This window comes from Drosophila erecta, unplaced genomic scaffold, assembly GCF_003286155.1.
Source record: "Drosophila erecta strain 14021-0224.00,06,07 unplaced genomic scaffold, DereRS2 tig00000126-arrow-pilon, whole genome shotgun sequence".
Classification (NCBI taxonomy): Eukaryota; Metazoa; Arthropoda; class Insecta; order Diptera; family Drosophilidae; genus Drosophila; species Drosophila erecta.
In genome coordinates this window covers 4,341,262-4,354,903 of record NW_020825209.1, presented here as the reverse complement: position 1 = coordinate 4,354,903, position 13,642 = coordinate 4,341,262, and the positions used below count along the sequence as shown (strand labels likewise).

The 13,642-nt window shown below is 51.6% G+C and overlaps 2 protein-coding genes across 11 annotated transcripts; one reads left to right on the top strand and one right to left on the bottom strand.

The window, feature by feature from the left end:
• Positions 1 to 82: 82 nt before the first annotated feature.
• LOC6550003 (CAD protein) lies at positions 83 to 13,495 on the bottom strand. 10 transcript variants are annotated; one of them, XM_026981546.1, is made up of 9 exons: positions 13,159 to 13,494; positions 12,651 to 12,981; positions 11,415 to 12,242; positions 8,089 to 11,340; positions 7,903 to 8,007; positions 3,231 to 3,370; positions 913 to 2,737; positions 464 to 847; positions 83 to 404 (listed from the first exon to the last, which is right to left on the bottom strand). In XM_026981546.1, the coding sequence occupies exons 3-9, from the start codon at positions 12,171 to 12,173 to the stop codon at positions 195 to 197; spliced, it is 6,675 nt and encodes a 2,224-aa protein (XP_026837347.1). In that variant the 5' UTR covers positions 12,174 to 12,242; positions 12,651 to 12,981; positions 13,159 to 13,494; the 3' UTR covers positions 83 to 194. The 10 variants fall into 10 exon arrangements, with proteins under 10 accessions (XP_026837347.1, XP_026837346.1, XP_026837348.1 ...); XM_026981545.1 differs by lacking the exon at positions 12,651 to 12,981; XM_026981547.1 differs by lacking the exon at positions 12,651 to 12,981 and having other exon boundaries at positions 11,415 to 12,238.
• Positions 4,107 to 7,712, top strand: LOC6550004. The gene is made up of 2 exons (XM_001977434.3): positions 4,107 to 4,723; positions 4,822 to 7,712. The coding sequence occupies exons 1-2, from the start codon at positions 4,107 to 4,109 to the stop codon at positions 7,433 to 7,435; spliced, it is 3,231 nt and encodes a 1,076-aa protein (XP_001977470.1). The 3' UTR covers positions 7,436 to 7,712.
• Positions 13,496 to 13,642: the final 147 nt, after the last annotated feature.

The following is a 13,642-nucleotide window of genomic DNA, read 5'->3' as shown; positions in this document are numbered from 1 at the left end:
TAGTCGGGGAACTCGACTATAGCATTCTATCTTGTTAATTATTTTGAACACTACATATACATCCATTAAAACACACACAATATATCAAATGGATCAATATATTCGTATGCAGCTGCATATATGTGTGGTATAAAAAATAGTATACAAAAAAATAGCAGAGAGTCAAAGATTGTAGGTCTCCATGAGGAAATCCTCTAGAGCGCCGTATTGCGTCCACCAACGACCATGGCCAGCAAGGCCATCCGGATGTACATGCCGTACTCCGCCTGCCGGAAGTAGGCGGCCCTCGGGTCCGAGTCGATGTCCCGGCTGATCTCCTCCAGACGCGGCAGCGGATGCAGTACAATCGAGCGCTTCTTGGCCAGCGTCATCAACTCGGACGTCAGCAGCAGATGGCCACAGCACTGTAAAAGGAAACCAATAGGCATAAGCATCAAGTCAATGAGACAATGGAGACACTTACCTTCTCGTAATCCGCCACGTTCTCGAATCGCTCGCGCTGAATGCGTGTCATGTAGAGCACATCCGTGTCTGGCAGCACATCATATAAGCTGGTGGCAAAGAACTGCTTGATACCGCGCTGGTGGACGAACTGGACGACCTCGTTGGGCATCTGTAGGCTAGGCGGCGCTACATACTTCAGGGTCACATTGTACAGGGTCAGCAGGCGGGCCAGCGAGTGCACGGTGCGTCCGTTCTTCAAGTCACCCACCATGGTGATGGTCAGCCCGTTCACCGTGCCGATCTCCTCGCGGATGGTGAAGATGTCCAGCAGCGCTTGTGTGGGATGCTCACCGACGCCATCGCCGGCATTGATCACCGGCTTCCGAGAGAAGGTGGCTGCGCGCTGTTGGAAATGGTGAAGATAATTAATTAAAAGGCAAATAGAACACTGATGCGACTTCAACTCACCGCTACAGCTCCGGGCGTGGGATGACGGAGCACCATGACGTCGGCATAGCTGGCCATAACCTTGATGCTGTCCTCCAGGCTCTCGCCCTTCTTCACCGACGACGTGATCTGGTCCATGCTTATCACTCGGCCTCCCAAACGCAGCATGGCAGCTGCGAAGCTGCACTGCGTCCGCGTGCTGACCTCGTAGAACACACTGGCCATGATCTTGCCGCGTAGCAGCTCGTCCACCGGACGATCCTTCGTCACCCGCAACTTGAGCAGTTGCGCCAGGTTAAAGATATCGTTGAGGTGCTCTTTGTTGAACATGTCGACGGCAAGGATGTGCTTGCCCACCAGCGAGTGGGCTACCGGATTTGGGCTGGAAGTGCGCTGCAAGTACTCCCGCAGCGTGGTGTTGCTGGCAGAATCCAGACGGACGCGTGGGGATGGCGAGGTGGGGCGCAGGTAGTTGGCTCCGTCCACAAAGTGCACCTTGGTCGATGTTCCATGTGCGCCTGCACCGGCTCCATCGGCGGTGAGGAGGCGGGCAAAGGTGTCATTTGCATCGTTGTCGCTGGGCAGCAGATCAAGCGACGCCTCCGACGTCAATTGTCCTTGTTTGGCACGGACATTTAGACCAAAGCCGGGCTGCACCAGCACTTGGCCATCGATGAAGGCCACCTCGCCGCGGAGAACCACCCGGTGGACGCGTCCCTTGACTTTTGTGCCCTCGAATGGCGTCCAACCGGACTTGCTCTTCATCTCGCTGCCCGTTATGGTCCACTCCTCGTCCAGATCCACCTCCACATAGGTGTGCGCCTGATCGGGCAGGTTGAAGATGATTCTCGGATTACGATGGAACTTCCTCTTGATGTCCTCCAGCGTCAAACGGCCCTCGTGAACTGCCTGCAGGAGGAGCGGCAAAATGGTCTCCACACCGGGAAATCCAGGCGGTGGATGCTCCGAACGTTTTTCGGCCAGCGTGTGTGGTGCGTGATCGGTGGCAAACACATCGATGTAATCAATATTCTCCCACAGTGCCTCTTGATCCTCCGGAGAGCAGAGCAATGGCCTTACCTCAGACATACCGTGACCCAAACGTTCCACATCCTTGGTGCTGAGGAACAAGTGATGGGGGCACACCTCGCAGGTCACCTTGATGCCCTTCTCCTTGGCGGCACGGATCAACAGGATCTCCTCCTTTCGCGCCACGTGGCAAATGTGAACCGAACGGTCTAGGAGATGGGCCAGCAAGATCACAGCCGCTGTGCTCTGCTTCTCCGCATGGCAAACGACGGGAGCCCGCTTGGGCCAGTGGGTGAGGTGCCTCTGCCAGCTGGTCATGTCGCTCAGCTTCAAGGTTCCGAAAGTGTTGTTTAGGTACATTTTTAGGCCACACGCCTGACTGGCCAGCTCGTTGACCTGCGCCCAATTCTCATCCGAGGCGCCCACATACAGGGCATAGTCGCACCGAGCGCCCGCTTTGGCCAGCTCCTGGAACTGGGTGAATGTCTCTCTGTCCACGATCGAGGGATTCGTGTTGGGCATGGCGCACACGAGCGTCACTCCGCCAGCCAAGGCGGCTGCTGTCCCACTGGCGAAGTCCTCCTTGTGCGTGGCTCCCGGCTCCCTCAAGTGCACATGCATATCGATGAAGCCCGGCAACTTCACAATCCTGCGCGAGGTCATACAATCCGTGTGCGTCTTCATTGGCGGCTTGCCACCGTTCATGCGCATCGATTCCACCAGCAGCTTGGTGCACTTTACATCGGTCACCAGCGGAATGGAGTAGTCCACGGCCAGGCGACGGGTGCGGTAGCCATGGGTCATGAACGAGGAGACCCTGGGATTTTAATAATGTGTGAATCAGCTCTACTCGGAGATATATTTAAATAAATTGGGCTTTTTAATATATAAATACAATTTAAGATGTCTGAGCCAGATAAGAAAGTTAAACAAGCTCTTTTTATAACACAACATATAATACGCCAAATTATTATTTGTTTTGGCGCCGTACCCTGTTCAAGGCCCAACCTTATTACAAGAAGTGACTTATATTTGTGTGAGTATTGTATTATTAATACCACAGAAACCAGAATTTGTATCTACGAGTAAGTAGGTTAGCTTTATATATCCGCTACAAGTCATACAAACAAAGCTCTCAAAAAATTCTGGAATATAATTAGTCAATGCAAATAGAATGCCAAAGTAAATGCATTGCGGACTTCTCCCCCAAGTTCCATGAATAACCAACTTAGTGGTATATAATCTATAACGATCCAGCGCATTCCCTTATCGGTGGGCCAGCAAAAGAATCACCACCAAGTTGTACTCACCGCCTGGCCCCGCCCCCGCTCATCGGGAGGTTGATGACCAAATCGAACTGCTTGTTGGCCAAGAACTCGGCCAGGTGCCTAAGCTCCCCGTTGATGTCATCGGGGGTCGTCTTGTCGAATGTCCACTGCACAGATTCCACCTGCAAGGACAAAAGTATATCAGATATAGTAAAGAGTAGAATGCGACCGACCGACCGACCATAACCAAGGCCACATGTCATTGTCATCACCGCCATCAACTCCACTTTCAATCAATTGTTTGCCCAGAGTACACTACAGATATCACTGTTTATGGATCTTCCATGTCTACATCGAAGACAATAGAGCAACAGGCCATAGCCATGGCACAGTGGTGCAGATATGAACTTGAATAATAATAAGGTAAACGACTTTTGCAGATCGTCTTGTGGAAAAATTACAGGTACAGATGTGTATCTTTTCTATTGTGAAATGTAGTTGCCATAAAAAAATACAATTAACTAAGAGTGCCATAAGGAACTCACCTAACGACATCGCTTCTATCAATATCCGGAATATTATAGCATTCATACAGCAGAAGTTAGTATTTTAAGGTAAAGATTTCATAGATCAGTTTTTTATATAACACCATCTTTTTTAGACGCCTCTTTGAGTTTTGTATGTTTTTGCAGCACAATGAAGTGTAAATCAATTCCGTTTTCATTGGAGCACCAGGAACTAGCTGATAATGGATAATTAGGCCGGAGGAGGTGGTGGCCGGAAGAGTCGCCCTGCTCTTATCTTTCCGATTGCCATTGTCATTACTAGATCGCAGATTGGTAATTGGTGAGCTCCGGGCGCAGATTGCACACTTTATCGGCCGGAATTCAGTCACAAATCAACAATCGATCGCTAAGTATGGGCTGCTCCTGGTCGCGATCCGAGCAGCTGGATTCCAGTGCCACGCTCAATGCCCTGCAGGCGGGCATTCCCGCCCAGCGTCTCCAGAGCAGGCGTCGGCAAGAGGAGAAGCATCTCCGCCAGTTGCAGAAGCTCCAAAAGCGCAACGCACGAAAACGTCGCCGGAAGAGGGGCGCAGGATCCGGATCCGCCAGTTCCGGTGGACCTATTTCCGATTGGAGGGGATCGATTCACAGGCGACACATCAACGGAAAAACCCATCCTGATCTCGCCCTGCAACTGCGTCTACTGGGTGGCAGCAATGGAAGTACGGCCACCGAATGTGTCAGTGCCCTGTATGCCAGAACATTGGAGCAGCAGCGCGAGGAGTTCCAGCGAACCGTGGAGCAGAGGACCTTGCACCAATTGGACCGCGACTTGCACACCTTCCTGCTGAACCAATTGCTCCTGGGTGTCCAGTTCTTTGGGCACTTCGAGGCCGAGCTGGCGGTGGTCGATGCCCAAATCGTGGCCAGGCGGCGCAACTGCTCCGCCGAGAAGCTGGCCGAGCACAGCCTTCTCCAGAGTAGCGCCATCGATGCGGCTGTCGCCAGGAACCTGCTCTTCAAGCCGCCGTGAGTCTTTCCTCCACCTATACATTTACATTTTCACATGTTAGCTCCGATGACTGTTGATATTTACCGTATACCCTTATATCTATACCCCGTTCCAGAAATTCGAAGACTCCACCACAGCTGCTGCAGCAGCCCGTGACCTATGTGGTCTTTGAGAACGTGGACGTGGCGGGACCCCACGATGCCAACTACGACACCGTGGCATCACTGTGCAAGGTGCTACTGGAAACGGACTACTACCGGACAACGCCCTGCCCCTCCGAGCTGGTCAATTTGATGGAGATGACCAGGTGGATGGGCTATGTGCGCCTCAAGCTGCGCGACCAATTGCCGCATCCGCAGGCGGGCAGGAGCAGTAGCTCCAGCTCACCTTTGCCGGCCAGCAGCGATGAGGAATGCATCTACGGGGATGTGGGATCGTCCCCATCCTCGGGCTACAGTTCGGGGGACTACGACTATGTCTACTTGGCCAGGTTGAATACTCCGCGTCCGCTGGAGGAGCTGCGACTTGGTCGAGAGTTCAATTTCCAGAGGAATGTCCTGCCGGAGAGTTGCATTCGCCGTTTGGCCAACTGTCTGCCTCCTTGGTTGGAGCAAACCGACGACGAGGAGTCATCCTCCGCCGCTTCCAGCGGTGACGAGGACGAAAAGGATCAGGCGAGTTCCGACCATCGCAAATATCCACCGGCTGGCTATGAAACGGTGGAGGTGCTTCGCCAGTGTCATGTGGAGCAACTGCAGCAGTGCTACCTCAGTTCGCAGCAGTTCATGTTGTACTTTGGAGAGGTGCTCCGTCATCACTTGGCCAATCAATTGGGCATAAGCCAGTCCCAGCTGGCCGCGTGTTCGTATCGCGGCTGTAGTGTTTATACCGCTCACGAGGAGCTGGTGCCCGCCATCCATGTGCCCAATACCTGGCCGGATTGTGCCTTCGAGTTCTGGCTGAGGGCTCGTCCCCGATTGACCAACCTCCATACTGCCGAGCAGTTCCAATGGCCGACAGAGCAGATGAAGAAACGTATCCGATCCATGGGCTTCCATGTTGTACCAGTGGGCTATGCTCCAAAGCGCTCCAGAAATCACTTCAGGGAACTGGAGTGGCGCATTGTTTTTCCCCAGGCGGAGCAGTTTCTCGAGCGGCACTGCCTGACGCCCATGCAGCTGAAGGTGTTCCAACTAATGAAGCTGCTGGTCAAAACCTTTGTGGACGAATCATGCTCATCCTGTGACCAACCCCCGGGAGCTTTGCTCGAGCAGCTGAGAGCCCACATGTTTTGGCAGTGTGAGCAGCACAGCAATGACTGGCCAGAGGAGTTTCTGGGTGAGCGATTGGTTCGGTTTATCCACTCCTTCGATGCCTGTTTGGCCAAGAAACACCTGAGCGACTACTTCATTGAGCGGCGGAATCTCTTCGAGCATGTCCCAGAGGATACGCTGATGAAGCTACGCACCATAATGGCCGGAATCGCGGAGCAACCACTGCTGCACGTCATCCAGGCACTGCGGAATCTTCAGCACGCTCCAGAATTCTATCCGCAACTGGAGTATAAGCGACTGTTGGAGAATCTCTTTTGCCAGGATTACCTGGAGCTGCACGGACGGGGCAAGTTCTCGCGTCCCCGTCAGGGATTTCCCGCTATTGAGAACCGTGATGAAAACAACGGCGAGCAGCAGGTGGAAAAGAAGGAAAACGAGAGAGGTGAGATCACCGATGCCAAGGGACTCTTGGGACTGGCTCAGCACCAGGAGCGCTCGAGAGGAAAGCTGCGCAGGAAGACACAGCTCTTAAGGGCCACGACTCAGCAAGTGCAAATCTCGGAGATGGAACAAAGGCGCTGCTCGCTCGACTCCCTGGATCGTCAATTGCTACTGGCACGCTCTAATCCGGAGAGTTCCAGGAGCCAGGAAGCGGCGAAACCGCAACTGAACAACGGCTTGGAGATCCTGCGAAGAAGCAATCTGCTCGAGCTTCTGCTGGATCACGCACTGGCCATGTTAGTTAGTTCCATTCGGTTTGGCAACCGTACACATGCACAGCTTTACCTAGAGCAGGGCCAACGATTGTGCCGCCTTTATCAGCACCTCGGTTGCTCCCAGCAGGCACAGCACTTTGTCCAGGAACTACAGAGCGCAGCCAACGATATGGAACGTATGTGTGAGTCCCATACACCAATTATATCAGGCGGATGTCCCCCAACGGAGGATGAATCTCCGCCAGCGCCAAGGAAATCCATCAAGTTCCAGGAGCATGTCGTGCAAATACACTCTCCAGATCCGCTGACCATGCAGAAGCATATGCCCCATCTGGAAAACCAACACCTCAATGGGATTCTAAGAGCTCACCACCAAGAGGAGGCAAACGCCATTGAACCCCTACAGGAGGAGAGCACACTGCTGCGGGAAATGAAAGGTCGCATAGAAGGAAAACCCAAAGCCCAAACCGACAGAGAACCGATAGATCCCCCTAAAGTCGATAACCTAGAGCATCAAACGGAAAAGGAATCAAAATCCGAGGAAATAGCCAAGGAGCAATCATTTCTCTCGCTGAACGGAATTCTCCAGAGGCTTTCCCTAGACACGGATAAGGTCCAAGTGCTGAGCAGCAAAACGGAGCAACTGGTCCAAAGAGTAGCCCCTTCCGAGGCGAAGCGGGAGGAACTCAAGGAGATCCTCAAGCGCAACACACAGAAGCTCAAGGGCGCTTTCAACTAGAGACAATGAGATAACGTACGAGTATAGTAGCCAAATTGCCTAATCCCCCAGGCTATTAGTGATATATTGATAAATCAGTTGTGATAAGGGCGGCTAGCGATACGGATAGAATTCCAGATAGTTATGGTCCATAAATATTACCCATACCATTGGGTAACTGTGGGTCATATACTCGTATATATTTTCGTAATAACTAATCTTCAAATCAATGTAATTTCTCTATGATAATACTATTACTGAATTTGTAAACCATGGAAAATAAATAATGCAAAATCAACATGAAAGCCACTCAACTTGTAAACTAAGTCATGGAAAATAAATGGTGGGAAATGAGTATTGGAGCTACTCAACTTTGTTGACTCTCATCTCCAAAGCACTTTGATTAAAGTGTTCATACGAACACAATAAGGACACAATGATCTTGATTTAAGACTTAAATGACAGTTCAACTATCTATTTGTACTCACATCAACTCCATGCTCGGCATAAAAATCGCCAGTGCCCATGGAAGCGTATAGCTTGTAACCCATCTTGGCCAGATCCCGTATGGAAGGCAGCAGCTCCATCTTGTGCTGCAGAGGAATGGAGTAATTAATGGAGTAACCAATATGTAATAAATACATTAAGGATTAGGGATTCAGTGACCAACCAACCTTGAAACTGCCAATGGAGAGGAGCACGGCGTTCTTGGGTATCTGGAAGCCCGTGGACATCATGGCTTTGAGATACGCCTCATAGCGGTTGTCCCCGAAGCAGGCCACCTCGCCGGTGGAGGCCATCTCGACGCCCAGCTGGACATCCGCTCCCGCGAGGCGGGAGAAACTGAACTGGGGCACCTTGACGCCCACCTTGCCGACACCGTGGAGCACATCCAGTGGCTCCACATCGAGTCCCACAATGGCCCGGGTCGCCGTGGCCACAAAGTCATGGTCCAGCGTCTTGGAGACGAAGGGGAAGGATCGTGACACCCGGACATTGCATTCAATAACCTTCAGCTCGTTGTTCTTGGCAATTAGCTGCATGTTAAAGGGGCCGGTGACATCCAGTACGCTGGCCAGATCGCAAGTAATCCGCTTGATAGCCTCCAGGGTCTCTGCATTCAGATCCTGCGGCGGGGTGACCAGCGTGGCATCACCAGAATGCACTCCGGCATTCTCCACATGCTCCGAAACAGCCATGCACAGGATGCGCCCATCGGCTGCCACTGCATCCACATCGATCTCCTTGGCCTCGGTGAGGAACTTCGAAATGACCACCGGATGCTCGCGGCTCACCTCGGAGGCTGCGTTCAGATACGTCTCTAGGTCCTGATTGGAATAGGCCACATTCATGGCTGCGCCGGATAGCACATAGGATGGCCTAACCAGACAGGGATATCCAACCTCCTCGCAAAATTCGATGGCCGACTGTAGGTTGGTCAGCTCCTTCCAGCGCGGCTGCAAGATGCCCTTCCTGTCCAGCATGCGCGAGAACTTGAATCGATTTTCGGCACAGTCGATGGACTCCGGTGATGTGCCCAACACCTTGGCCTGCTGGCGATGCAGATCCATGGCTATGTTGTTAGGCAGCTGGCCGCCCATGGACAGAATGATGCCCTCGCTATTCTCCATCTCGTAGATGTCCATGACCACCTCGAAGCTAATCTCCTCGAAATACAAGCGATCGCACATATCGTAGTCGGTGGACACCGTTTCAGGATTGTAGTTAATCATGATGGTGGGTCGCTGAAGCTTTCTCAATTCGCGCAGGCAGCCCACGGCACACCAATCGAACTCCACGGAGGATCCGATCCGGTAGACGCCCGAGCCCACCACAATGGTGTGTCCGCCAGGGAAGTCCACATCGTGCTCGCTCCCGTTATATGTGTTGTACAAATAGTTGGTACTGGCGGGCCATTCGCCGGCCACCGTGTCGATCTGCTTGACATGCGGGCGGATGCCGAACTCCTGCCGCTGGTGACGAACTGCCAGCTCAGTGCTCTTGATGGCCTTAGCTATCTGCTTGTCCGAAAAACCGAAACGCTTGGCCTTCAGCAGCAGAACGGCATCAAATCGACTGCCAACCCGGGCGAGATGGGATCGAAGAGCGATGATCCTCTCCAGCTTATCGAGGAACCAGCAATCGATATTGGTTAGTCGATGCAGTTCAGAGATGCTCATGCCCAACTCTAGAGCAGCGGCGAGGACGAAAGGGCGACGATCCGTCGGCTCCGAAAGCTGATCGGCCAGCTTCTCCTTGTCAAGCGGAACCACATCCGGATCAAAGCCAAGCACATCGCCGTCCACCATGCGCAGGGCTTTTTGGAACGCTTCCTCGAAGTTGCGACCGATGGCCATCACCTCACCGACGCTTTTCATGGAGCTGCCAATGTGCTTGCTAACCCGTACGAATTTGGCCAAATCCCAACGTGGAATCTTGACCACACAGTAATCCAGGGATGGCTCAAAGCAGGCCGTCGTATTGCCCGTCACTGAGTTCTTTATATCTGGCAGGGGCAATCCCAAAGCCAACTTGGCGGCCACATAGGCCAGAGGATAGCCAGTGGCCTTGCTGGCCAACGCGGAGCTGCGCGACAGTCGGGCATTCACCTCGATTATGTAGTACTGCTCCGAATGGGGACACAAGGCGTACTGGATGTTGCACTCGCCAACGACGCCAAAGTGACGGATAACCTTCAGGGCGGTGCTCCTTAGCATTTGGTACTCGCGATCCGAGAGGGTCTGCGATGGGGCCACCACTATACTCTCGCCCGTGTGAATGCCCAGGGGATCGAAGTTCTCCATGTTGCACACGGTAATGCAGTTGTCGTAGGCATCGCGCACCACCTCGTATTCCACCTCCTTCCATCCCTTCAGGGATTTGTCCACAATTAGTTGGCTCGAGTGGGCCAGTGCCTGTTGGGCCAGGCTCTGCAGCTCTTGCTCGTTGTTGGCGAACCCGGAACCCAGCCCGCCGAGGGAGAAGGCAGCACGTGCCATCACCGGATAACCCAAGCGACTGGCCGCATCCAGTGCCTCCGCAACGGAGTATACTGCCTCAGACGGCGCAACCTGCTCGCCAATCTCGTTTACCCGCTCAGCAAAGAGCTTCCGATCCTCCGTCTCGATGATCGACTGGATGGGTGTGCCCAAAATGCGGACATTGTACTTGGAGAACACTCCGGCTCGCTCCAGTTCCACGCCACAATTAAGAGCGGTTTGGCCGCCGAAGGTGAGGAGTACTCCGTTCGGACGCTCCGACTTAATCACCTGCTCAACGTAGTGGGGTGTTAAGGGCAGGAAGTAGCACTTGTCGGCCATTCCCTTGGAGGTTTGAACGGTGGCTATGTTCGGATTGATGAGCACCGTCTGAATGTTCGATTCCCTCATCGCTTTGATGGCCTGTGAGCCGGAGTAGTCAAACTCGCCAGCCTGACCAATGGACAGTCCACCGGATCCCAGGATTAGGACTTTGCGCGGCTTCACCGGAGCCGGATCTTTTGCAATCCTAGTCGGACGCAGTCGCTGCTCAATCAGCTGCGGAATGGTCAGGTCCTTCTGTTTAATGCTCTCCAGGAAGACATCAAAAAGGAACTCCGTGTCCTGCGGTCCAGCATGATGCTCCGGATGGAACTGAACCGAAAAGTAGGGCTTGCTGGCATGGACAATGCCCTCGTTAGTGCCGTCGTTGGCATTCACAAACAGCTCTGACCAGCCGTCGGGCAACTGTTGCAAATCGACCGCGTATCCGTGATTCTGCGACGTCATCAGGCATCGTCCAGTTGCTCGGTGCAAGCAGGGCAGATTGTGGCCTCGATTTCCATACTTCATCTTGTACGTGGAGCAGCCTATGGCCTTCGCCAGCAACTGGTGACCCAGACAAATGCCAAATACGGGCTTTCGACCCTCCTCAATCACTTGTCGCACCTAGAAGCAATAGGTGAGGTAGAAGTTATTTTTTTAGCATTATATTCTACTCAGATGATCCCATTGTGACTCACCTGTTGGACGACCTCGTCGCAGCTCTCCGGATTGCCGGGTCCGTTAGACAGGAAAAGAGCGTCGAACTGCTCATCCTCGAGACGAGCGCTCCAAGGGAGCAAGGTCACCGAGGCGCCACGTTGCAGCAGGCAGCGCAGCTGGTTGAGCTTCAGTCCGCAGTCCAGAATGGCGATCCGGGGTCCCTTGCCATTGGGATCCCCGTACACTTGTCGCTCCCTAACGCTGCACTCCTTGGCCAAATTCCTGACGTTCGGATCCTCGAAACTGGACTTGGGCAGCCCATCTTCCGGCGGTCTCTCGTAGACAATCTTGCCTAACATGCTTCCCTGCTCTCTGAGCTTTTTGGTCAGAGCTCGGGTATCGATGTCTCTAATTCCGGGCACCTTGTGCTGCTGCAGCCAATCGGGCAGCGTCTTCCATTTGCGCCAGTGCCATGCAGCATCAGCTACCTCGCCCACCACCAAGGCGCTGGCCTGGACGACGCCCTTCATCCACTCAAAGTGCAGCGGCAGTCCGTGCTCGTCCTCATCCGGAGCCGGTACCCCATAGTTACCGATCAGTGGGTACGTCAGCACCAGGATCTGACCACTGTACGATCGATCCGTAAGCGCCTCCGTGTAGCCGACCATGCCAGTTTGGAAGACCACCTCGCCACCAACAGCCACTTTCGATGTTTGGTCCGAAGGAACGTAGCCAAAGGAGTAGCCGGGCAACACTGTGCCATCCTCCAATGCGAGGTAACAGTTCGCCTGGGCCATATTGGACGAGTTGCTGGGGAGGATTGGAAACCTTAGGGTATTCTTTAGTACTTTTCATTCGTAAGCTGTCTTAAAAAACGAGCAAAGTTCATTAAATAAGAGATCATATCTCGTGGAAGTTAGGTAGACACAATATTGAGGCGAAAATCTGATAACAATACTTGGAGACTTTCGGAACTTTAATTAATGAGCTATATATATGCTATATGTGTGCATACCCTTGATTTTATAAATTTTAACGTAACAGTGTAGAATCTGTATCTTGTTCAAAAAGCATGTAATTCCAAATTATGCTTAAAATTGTATATTTAATGCGATGTTTGATAAATTAAAATATATTGAACATATACTTATTAAATAATTGATCTTTTAAGGATATTTCTGCATTTCCAAATAAAATGATTTATTTTACTTAACTACGCGGAGCATAATTTTTTTATTTTAATCCCATCTATCAAAACGCACAATTTTACTTACAATGTTACAATGTTTTCTTTAGCTTTTGACTTTATAATTGCAGGGTACCAAAATGCCTAATACTTAAGGCATTTGCGAACATGTGTTTCTCAACACATAAGCACACGCACGCAGTTTGCCGGCGCATTTCACTACACAAAGAATCTAATAAGAAACCGCGATAGATAAAAGTATGCATGTATTCGCCTGTCTGGCAACATGTTGCGCAGTGCTCAATATGATTTTGATTGGGAATGGACAATGCTTTTCATTTCACGGTTTGTTTACACGACAACTAACGGCGGAGATGAAAGAGGAAGTGTGTGTGTGTAAGCACGTGTGAGAAGTTTGGCTGAAATGGGAAACCGGTTGGTCAGCAAATGAGAATAACAATAACATTGACTTTGACTTTGACTTTGGGCAGGAATTGGGGAATAACCAATTCAGAATCCCTTAACTACGATTCGCTTATATCGCCATTAAATGATAATTTTCCTTTCTGCACACATTACAATTTCAACACACTTACGATTCCCGATTCCGTGAACTTTCAAGCGAAGCTCTCTCTTTGCTGCACTTGTAGTTGTGAACACGTTTTAGTTTCGACTCAAACGCGATTTAAATGCGATCTGATTTGCTTACTTTGCGGCACCGCTTTTGGAGCTGGGGAACTTCGCACTACTTCGATGTGTTTGAGTTAAGCATTTAACTGTGTTTGCTTGCAAATTGCCTCCAATTAACGTCTGGCAAATCAAAGTCAAACAACTGAATTCACCGCCTTCTTAAATCAGAATCTTCAGGCATTATGTGCTAAAAAATACCACAGCTCGCTGTGATTACTGCTCAGCGAGGGGAACTTTGCTAGAAATAATATTGAAGGTTGAGTGCTTGGCTGGAAACGCAGCCAAAATTCAACATTTCAAGCCTTGAATGCCAGCCGACGGGGAATTTTATACCGAATTCAACGAGATATGACATTCCATATTCAGACCAATATTTTAACTGCTATGAAC

Excerpts from the sequence above, each read along its gene's own strand:
- LOC6550004 (XM_001977434.3), top strand. The coding sequence starts at position 4,107 with ATGGGCTGCTCCTGGTCGCGATCCGAGCAGCTGGATTCCAGTGCCACG. Across the intron at positions 4,724-4,821 it reads AACCTGCTCTTCAAGCCGCC|AAATTCGAAGACTCCACCAC; the intron begins GTGAGTCTTTCC and ends ACCCCGTTCCAG.
- LOC6550003 (XM_026981546.1), bottom strand. The coding sequence starts at position 12,173 with ATGGCCCAGGCGAACTGTTACCTCGCATTGGAGGATGGCACAGTGTTG. Across the intron at positions 3,371-7,902 it reads ATGCCGAGCATGGAGTTGAT|GTGGAATCTGTGCAGTGGAC; the intron begins GTGAGTACAAAT and ends TTGTCCTTGCAG. Across the intron at positions 848-912 it reads CCACGCCCGGAGCTGTAGCG|CGCGCAGCCACCTTCTCTCG; the intron begins GTGAGTTGAAGT and ends CATTTCCAACAG.